Source organism: Piliocolobus tephrosceles, unplaced genomic scaffold (assembly GCF_002776525.5).
Source record: "Piliocolobus tephrosceles isolate RC106 unplaced genomic scaffold, ASM277652v3 unscaffolded_32063, whole genome shotgun sequence".
Classification (NCBI taxonomy): domain Eukaryota; kingdom Metazoa; phylum Chordata; class Mammalia; order Primates; family Cercopithecidae; genus Piliocolobus; species Piliocolobus tephrosceles.
The window spans coordinates 2485-12411 of record NW_022315492.1 but is presented as its reverse complement, the minus strand read 5'-3'; the positions used below and the strand labels follow the sequence as shown (position 1 = coordinate 12411).

General features: G+C 49.5%; 1 protein-coding gene across 1 annotated transcript; it reads left to right on the top strand.

Moving 5' to 3' along the window:
- Positions 1-5671: 5671 nt before the first annotated feature.
- On the top strand, positions 5672-9352 carry LOC113222577 (the record flags this gene model as incomplete). Its single annotated transcript, XM_026452236.1, has 3 exons — positions 5672-6078; positions 8077-8222; positions 9258-9352. Coding segments are annotated over exons 1-3 (648 nt in total), but the record flags the coding sequence as incomplete, so codon positions are not given.
- Between the last annotated feature and the right edge of the window lie 575 nt (positions 9353-9927).

Genomic DNA, 9927 nt, shown 5'->3' with positions numbered 1-9927 from the left:
TTTTTAGTAGAGACGGAGTTTCACCGTGTTAGCCAGGATGGTCTCCGTCTCCTGACTTCGTGATCCGCCCGCCTCGGCCTCCCAAAGTGCTGGGATTACAGGCTTGAGCCACCGCGCCCGGCCATATTTTAGTTCTTATACACTCCTATGGAAAAAAACACCCCTTATCTAAAACTGCATCCTCTCATCCTGCATTATTTTTCTTCATAGCATGAATTAATAACTAACATTATAGTATAAGCTTAGTTCTTTATTATGTTTCTCCCTCTAGAGCAAGCAGGGATTTGCTCACTAATGTGTTCCAATAACCCAGAATAGTGCCTGGCACACCGTAAATGGTCCATAAGAATTTACTGTGGAATAAATGCATTAGCAATAATCAGTTTATAAAAATAATGTTAAATAAAAATAATTTTCTGTTAACTTAGAAACTTAAAATTTGACCAATCTAAAAAATGTGAAATTTTTTTCTAGTTCAGGATTTATGTAAATAAAATCTTGAAAGTTCTAAAAGATGATGAATTTAGCACGTTCAAAATGTAAATAAATCTTTTTTTTTAAAAAGAAACACAGGTCCTAAAAGGGACCATGCTACAGTTCAGTGTGAGTTTGTCATGTGAGGGGATGCTATTTTAAATTAATTAAAGTTCTAGGTTTAGATTCAGATTTTCTAAGTTCTATTATTTATTATTTATTAAAGTTTTAGTTTCAGCATGTGGCACAAAATTAGATTGCCAAACAAAATAAACAACATCATCCCAGGTAGTTTTATTTTTAAGTGTCTGCTCTGCTATAATCACTGTTAAAATACTTAAACTATTTTTGAAACTACATAATTTGCAGTGCCGACCTGCACCTTCTCTAGTTATATTAATGTCAATCTCTAGTTATATTAATACAACTAGATACAATGAATCTCTAGTTATATTAACGGCAATTCACCGTTTTGTCTTCTGTAATCTTATTGTATAAAATTATTTTATTGTATGCAATTATTGCATAAACTTACATAAAATTGCAGACCTATTACTTCTTTCTTACAATTTTTACTCAGAAATATACTCCTTATTTTAAAAGTGCAGAAACTCAGATATAAATTATTGATTTGCTAGAAATTTTTGTGAGTTAAGGAAGAAGTCGGGAACATTTACGGGAATAACCGACCTTGGTCAAATAACTGCAGAGAATTTGACAAGAAGGAAAAATCATCGGGAACAAATTACTCCGAGGCTCGGCCTGGAAAGGACTATACAATTGTCGAAGCCCCAGATCTCACCCCCTCTCCCCAGGCACTAACGAGGCTGGAAGGGTCCGGCTGGGAACCGAATCAGTACCTAAAGCAAAATAACAGCTCTGTGGATTTCCTAAGGAGAATATCCTACATCCAAGGCAGAGGCCTTAGGGCCTGGAGAGTGGCGCAAGAACGGGGCGCTGGGGCGCGTCACTCGACCCCCAGGTTCCAGCTTCCTACCACCGCTGTGAAACCGGCGGCTCAGACAGATGCGTACGTCCCCTCAAATCTCGCTCAGGGGGCGCCACACACCAGAACACAAGACACAGGAACCGAACACCAATCAGCCGACTCTAGGGGCGGGCCGGACACAGAGTCAGTCCCACCCCGCGGGGAGCTGGGCCCGCCCTGCGCCGGAGCGCGTCCCAAGCCTCACCGCTTTCTGACTGGAAACGCGGCTGAGGCGCCTGGCTCGGGCCCGCCGCCTGAAGTCGGCTGGTGACCAACAACTCGCCGCCCCCGTCCGCTGCCTGCCCGGCAGATGGCTCTAAAACTCGACCGCTGCCCGGACGGCTCGGCTGGGTGCCCACTTCCCCGCGGGCGTCGGGCCCCGGTCCCCACCTTCCCCTCGGGCGTCTGGGCCCCAGACGCGGGCAGCTCCTAAGCCAGTCAAGCGCCGATTCATCAGCCCCTGGTAGGACCCCCCCAGCCTCGCTAAGCCGAGCTCCAAGCAATGGATCGCCGGAGCCCACAACCTCTCTCTTCCTGCCATTTTTTCTCCAAAAGTTTGTAACTGGTTTTGAATATATCTCTTGCGGGTTACTGTGTCTGTTCTCGTTAAATACAGCTCCTAATCGTGGGTTCTAAGGGTCTACTAAGTGGTACCCTTTCCCTAAGCTAACCTGCTTCTCTTCCCCGACAACCACCACTGCACAAACACACCCCAACCTGCCTTTCTCATAAAAGTTACCCAGGCCTCAGCTCTGGGACTTTCAGTCTCCTCATACCTAAAACGTATTTTACCTATATTATTTATAAAATATCACAATGGCACTCATGAGGTCGGTAATACTGAGGAACCTGATTCCGAAATAAAGTTAAATTTCAGAAATAAATGTTCTAAAACACAATGATCTTTAAATATGTTTAGTCAACATGAATTTATAAAAACAGGGCAATAATGTGTTCTTAGACTTTAAACACGAACAAACTATAAGTTATCCTTTTAAGTTTCTTTAGAATTGTCCTCTGAAGATTTGGCAGGGAATGTTTTGTAGATGATAAAATAGCAACGAATCAATGATGCTTTTCTTGCAGAGACATTTATCCTTCCTTTGGGAAACCCCCACCTGTGACATCTAGGGCCAACCTACTGCTGTCTGACTGCCCTATTCCTGTTCTCTTTTTTCCTTGCAGCTCTACTGTTAATTAGCTGTATGACCTCGGAAAAGACCCAACCTTAAGTCTTAATTCTTCATCCTCAATGATACTAATAAGCTCTACCTCCTAGATACTGCTACAAGGGTTAAATAAAAGAATATTTGCAATAGTCCTACCACACAGTAAATGCTCATGAATATTAATTTCTTTCACCTTCACTGAGATGTAAAATTATTCCAGTAGTTAGATAGGGGGTGCCTCACCCCCCTGAGAGGTGGCTCCCAATAGCAGAGGGGGGGAGAGGGGGCGGCTGTTGGTCCCCACCTCGCGGGGGGGGGGGGGGGTGCCTCACCCCCTGCCATATTGGGAGTAATATCAGCCTCTCCCCTCCGTGGATATTAGGAGCCATATCCCAGACTGGGTGTACACCTCCTGCTCTTTGGGGTGTCATATCATCCTCTCCCTTGCAGGATATTAATAACAATATCAGAGGGCGGGTGAACACAGCCTGCCATACTGGAATTATTATCATCCTCTTCCCCTCCGGATACTAAGAACAATATCACAGAAGATCTGTACCCTCCCTGCAATATTGGGAGTAATATCATACGCTTCTTCCGTGAATATTAGGATCAATATCACCAGGTGGCTGACCATTCGTTGCTATGTTGGGAGTCATGTCATACTCCATCCCACTAGATATTAGGGTCAATGTCACAGCGTGAGTGTGAGAGGATGATACTACACCCAATATCGCAGGGGATGTACACCCACCCAGTGATATTGTTCTTAATGTACTCCACTTCCCAGGACCAGGGATATCGCTCCTAATATCCAAGGGAAGAAAGGATAACATTATGCCCAATATTGCAGGGCAGTGTTCACACCCTCTGTGATGTTGTTCCTAGTATCCAAAGGTAGAGATGATGATATTACTGGCCATATCGCAGGGGGTGTACACCCTTCTGTGATATTGTTTCTGACATTCAGTGGGGGAGAAGATAACATTAATCCCAATATCGCTGAAGGTGTACAGACCCCTGTGATATAGTTCCTAATGTACAGGGGAAAGAGAAGAATATTGCTTTCAATATCAAAGGGGTTGTAACCACCCTGCCCCCTTTATATTGTTCCCAATATCCCAGAAGGTGCACACACACCTGTGATATAGTTCCTAATATCCAGCGATATTTTACTGATTTTAAAAGCAGCTGATTTTACTTTCGATATCACAGTGGGTGTACACCACCCCCAACCCCAGGGTATCGTTCCTAACATCCAGGCGGGAAGAAGATGACATGGCTGACAATATCGAAGGGGGTGGACACCTCTTCAGTGATATGGTTCCTCTTATCCAGGGGGTGAATGGATGATATTACTCCCAATAAAGTAGGAACCGTACAGCCACCCTGGGATTTTGTCCTTAATAACCACAGGGGAGAGATGATATTACTACCAATATTGCAAGGGCTGTACACCCCTCCTGTGATATTGTTTCTTATATCCAGGAAAGGAGAAGATGGTCTTATTACCAATATTGAAGGGATGGACAGCCCTCATGGGATACTGTTCTAAAGATACAAGTTGAAAGAAGATGAGATTCCATCCAATATAACAAGGGGTGTACACCCCGCCTGTGATATGAATCTTAAAACCTAGAAGAAGAGAGAATAACATTGCTTCCAAAAACACACAGGGTGTACACCCACACTGTGATATTGTTCCTGTCATCTAAAGGAAGAGATGATGATACTACTCCCACTACCAGAGAAGCTACACACCCCTGTGATATTGTTCCTCATAACTTGTGGGGGAGAGCATGATATTACTTCCAATATGACAGTGGCTTCACACCCAGTCTGTGATATTGCTCCTAATTTCCAGTAGGTAAAGTATGATGTTCCTGCCGAGAGAGTAGTGGGTGCACAGCCGCCCTGTGATATTTCTCTGAATATTCAGAGAAACACAGCACGACATTACCCCAAATCTCCCAAAAGGTATACACCTATTGTGTGATATGGTTCCTAATATCCGGAGGTGCAGAGGATGGTATTCATTGTCCTGTCGCAGGCTGTGTACACGCAACCTGTGGAATTGTTCCTAATATCCTGAACAAAAGAGACTGCGAATAATGGACACACATTGCAGGGGGGAGTAATTGGCTATTACGATCCACATCACAGGGGGTGAGGCACTCCCCACGATATGGGCAGTAATAGCAACCCCCTCTCCCCCCAGGCTATTACAATGCACATCGCAGGGCAGTTCAGGACACCAGCCCTGCCCCAACCTTGACCCAGACAGTGGGTATCATGGGACCACCTCAGGGTGGGTGGCAGCTCAGCTCGAAGGTATCCCTGCTGCCAAAGACCAACTGTTCCTGCTAGTTTGAATCTGGCCACAGGGTCTCTGTTGGTGCGACAGGTGACCATGAGGCAGACACCCTGAAATCTAGCACGACAGAGCTCAACGCCCCCATGAGAGGCACCATAGCATGCAGACTTTGCAGACATACTAGTGAAGGCCACAGCAGGTCCTGAGTGAGGAAAAAGCTGACCAAGATCCTGGGGTCCTGCCACACAACCTTTAAACCAGGGACTGGAAACTGTTTCCCTAAAGAGACAAGAGTCAGTATTTTCAGCTTTGTCACCTGATCTTTGTCTCAAGGACGCAACTCTGCCATGGCTGCACCACAGCAGCCTTCTGCAGGTGGCCTGTGAAGAGATGGGCATGACTGCAGCCACATCAAACTTTACTTATGGACGTGGAAACTTCTCAGTGTCATGAAGTGTTAGTTTTTTATTTGTTCAACCATTTGGAAACATAAAATCCATTCTTGATTCACGGGCCACAAGAGCAGGCAGGGACAGGCTGCCCCTGGCCGACCTCTGGAATGAGCTTAGAGAAGGAAATGACAGGCTGGGCCAGCTCAGCCTCCTCACCGAGAATTTGCTGCAGGAGGGTCCTTCTTAGCAGCCACTTCTCATCCTTCATCTTGGCTTCAGATGCAGTTCAGGTGGAGAAAGAACAAGACTGGCCTCAGCAACAAGGAGGAAGGAGATGCAGGGTCAAGTAGCCACGTGGATCCATCACACTCAACACTCACACCAAGCGGAGCACAGGCAGGGCCAGCCCGGGGGCGCCAAAGTGGAGGCTCTCTGGGGTGGGGGACCTCTGGCTGGGCAAGATTCTCTACCTAAAACTCATATAGAAGATCTATGGCAGCAGTTACAGAAAACACACGCTAAGAAAGAGCCCAAGATAAAAACAGCACACCAAGTTTGGCCAACCGGCTCTCACAAGCCAGTAGGTAAGAAAGCCCAGGAGAGCCCACCAGAGGAGCTGGGGGTGGGTTCCTGCCTGCAGGGGGTCTGGGACACCCCATTCCCACAGACGAGGACCCATGTTTTGGGGAGGAAGCTGTCAGAGTCACCAGTGAGCTGTTCAGAGCTGGAGCCACAGAGCAGGTGAGGAGCCCTGGCCACGTCCCCGTGCGGGCTGAGAAGCTGGGGTGGGGGCACACCCCCAGGGGCACATGAAAACAGGGGACCGCGGGCCCTCCTCCTGCCCAGAGGATGCTCAGTTCCCAAGGGACCACCAAAGTCTGGAAGCCAGGGACACACCCCCTGACCCACATGCCCAGGCCTCCTGGACCAGGCAATGTCCAGTACAGGCAGGCCGTCTGGGCTTGGGGCCAGGACAGGGGTGGACGTTCCTGCTAGGCCGGCGTCCTTCTCCCTACCAGCTGGGCTGGTTGCACTGTCGTTTTGTTCTGGCAACATATTGCTGCCCACTTTGGCCACACCAGTCCCCGGCTCCCTGGCTAGGCCCAGTGCTGTCCAAACCACCTACACAGGCCCCACACACCCAGTGTCCACCAGGCTCCCGTCAGCCAGGAGGACCCATGCTCACCCCCTGAAGTATCTGTGGGAACCTGCATCCCACAGGGACCCACAGCTCAGGGCCAACCTCCATGGGGGCTTCTTGGTTGTGGTGGCAGGGGCGGCAGGGGGGAGTTGATCTCCAGCCCTCCCATCCTGGCCACTGTGTTTTATGGGGATCATTCAGTCCTGGGAGCTTCCTGGGGATCCCAGAAGGAAGGGAACAGGGTGGTCACGGCAGCCTCAGCCCCAGGCTCTGGGTCCAAGTGCAACAGTCTTCCGGTTCTGGTTTGATCTGAGCGGTAACAACAGGTCAAGTCATTCACACAAGGATTGGCTTCAATATAATGCATCAAGGGACTGTGGAGGACACAGATCAGCCTCCAGGCCGGTTACACCTGGTGACTTAGCCAGTGCAGGCTAGGGAGTGGAAAAGCTGACCCATGACCTCCCCACCTACCCTGCCCACCAGATGCCAGTAGCGGCCAGGGATCCCTGACTTCAGGCAGAGGCAGGCAGCACAGTTGCTGCCTCCTTTAATCCCATCCCAGGGCCCACAGGGCTTGGAGAAACCTGGCAGCGGCTGAGTTGGGAGAATCAGGCAGGGAGATGCCAAGTGAAGAATGTGAGGGACTGGGTATGAGGGACACTAGGGCACAGGGCCTGCTTCCCCTGGGGAGGGGGCAGGGAGACATATAGGAGCCAAGCCTCCGCAGGCACCACCCTTCTGCCAGGCACGTGTGGTGCCCATACCCACCCCAATGGCTGCAGGAAGGTTCTTCATCAACAAAAGGGGACGACGCACCCACACCCACATAGGCATTGGTGCCCACACACAGCAGAGAAGAAAATTGCTGCTGTGCCCAAGGTGTGGGGAAAGGGACAATGTCCCCTTCCTCCCCATGGTGGGTCCAAAATTACCCGCTCCTGCCAGCACCCCCTCCCCCAACTCCACAAGCTGCTGACCTCCACACCAGTGCCATGCCACGTGCCAGGAACAGCTCAACGGTACATCCCAAAGGGTGCTATCCTGGAGCGACTGTGCTGAGCAAGTGACACGTTTCCTAGTCACAGAGGTTTTCTTTCTTTACTGCTCACCGGCCCTGTGCCTCGGTTTCCCCCACTGTGGCACAGTAAGGGAATCCCATCTTGAAGGCTAGGAACCCAGAAATGTCACCACACCTGTTGAAATGGGGGTGAAACTCCCTGCCTTGGACCTCTTGCTCCAGGACTGATGTCCACTGGGACATGGCCAGGCCAGCATCCTGGGGAGGGCTGCATTCCTTGCCTGGGGAACCTTGCTCCCAGTTAGGGATCACTGCGGTTGAGGCACCTAATGGATTAGGGGAGGCATAGGGTAGAATGGAGGTAGCCCCATTATACGGGCCTGTGTAGACCTCAGAAAACAAGCACTGAGTTCAGACTTTTGTCTGAAGCTGGCCACCTGAAAGTATTTGGGCTTTGGGGTGTGATGAGGGCCTAGGGTCAGGGAACAATGTGTTCTGGTTTGGACATGCAGGAGGTTCTCTGCAGTTCTCTCAGTTACAGGGTATGTTGCTATGTATATGCTTTTAAAAACCCTAGGAGGAGGGGGCACCCAGAAGGGGCCCTGAAGTCAAGGGCATCGTCCAACCTTTCTACCTCCCCAGCTGAAGACATGCTGGAGGACAATTCTCCAGAGTTTCATAACAAAGAAGAGAAAAAAGAAATCAAAAAGACCTGGAGGATAGGTAAGCTAATGAGGGCTGACTGGGATTACCCTGCCTAATCCTCAAAACAAGCCTTCCCTGTCTGTCCTCTGGGCCTGGTGAGGAAACAGGTCACAGTAGGACATTCAGACCCTGGACAGGCAGCTGGCAGCCTGGAGTCCAGGACGTGCAAACACATTTTGACGAAGGCACATCCTGCACAGCCCTAAATCCATTAAAACTTGAGTCAATACAGCACATGCTTCTGTGAGCACAGGGTTGGGTCTAGGGTTACAGATTGGCAGCATCTCAAGGCAGAATTTTTCCTAGTACAGATCAAAATGGACTTTCTTATGTCTTCATCTTTCTCCATAGACACAATAACATTCTGATCTCTCTTTCTTTCCCCTACACAGAGAGTGTCACCACTCTTTGTCAGCCACCGGGGGACAGGCTTCAGCTTACACCCACCTTCCAAATTCCACCCTCTCACCTTGGCAGAAGCTGGCCAGGAATTGGGGCCAATGGATGGGTGGGGTCTGCACGTGACACCGTATTCAGGTCCCCATGACGGCCTCACACAAAGGTGGTGGCCCTGCAGTTCCAGGTGCTACACACACGCCAGCCCCTGCTCAGGCCCTGATCTTTGAGGAGGGGGAGCAGCAGAACCTGGGCACTGACCCCACAGTGCCACTCACACCCACAGATGATTCTCCACAGAGGCTTCAGGTCTCAGTCCTGGCCACCTCCCCCTGCAGGGCCTCAGCTGTTTCCTGGGACTCACGTGGTCCTTCCTCACATGCAGCTCTGGTAAGATGCATTGATCTGTACCCAGGGCCTCTGAGGTGACAACGGTCATGCTCATGCAGAGTGCAAGGGCAGAGGCTGGGTGCCCATTGTGGGGACCCTGACTGCAGCACTCCTAGACTGTCATTGGGCCTGTTGGCCCCCAGTCTTAGCTAGGGCACCAGCGGTAGGAGTGCACTGCTCTGGACTCTGCAGGAGGAGGACAACTGTCACCATATCTTTATGTTCTCCTGCTGGTGTCACTCTGTGCTTCTCATCTCCTGGTTGTAGGATTCAGGGCAGACTCTCTGAAGACCTTGTGGGAAACAGCAGAGTCCAGCAGAGAAGATGAGAAAAGCCCAGCTGTAAAGATGAAAAAATGGCAGGTGTGACATGGGCCCCCCATTCTGATTCTGTATTTAGATGAGGTCTTCCGGAACACCTACTCTCATTGGATAAAACTTCAAATATATATATACATATATATATACACACACATATATGGTTTTTTTTTTTTTGAAACAAAATCTCACTCTGTTGCCCACGCTGGAGTGCAGTGGCATGATCTCGGCTCACTGCAACCTCCACCTGCCAGGTCCTGGTTCAAGCAATTCTCCTGCCTCAGCCTCCTGAATAGCTGAGATTACAGACATGCACCCCCATGCCGGGCTAATCTTTTGTACTTTTAGTAGAGACGGAGTTTCACCAAGTTGGCAAGGTTGGTCTTGAAGCCCTGGCCTCGGGTGATTCACCCACCTTGCCCTCCTAAAGTGCTAAGATTACAGGCATGAGACACCGTACCCGGCCCATTGTGGCAGTTTAATCACAGAGGAAAAGAAGGCCTGGACCCAGCATGAAGAAGATGGAAAGGGGTAAGAGCAGCTCTCTACATACAGTGTTGCCAGCTTCCAATTTTCAACATAAGGGACACTAAATAGCTTTCCCAACAAAAACAACTGAG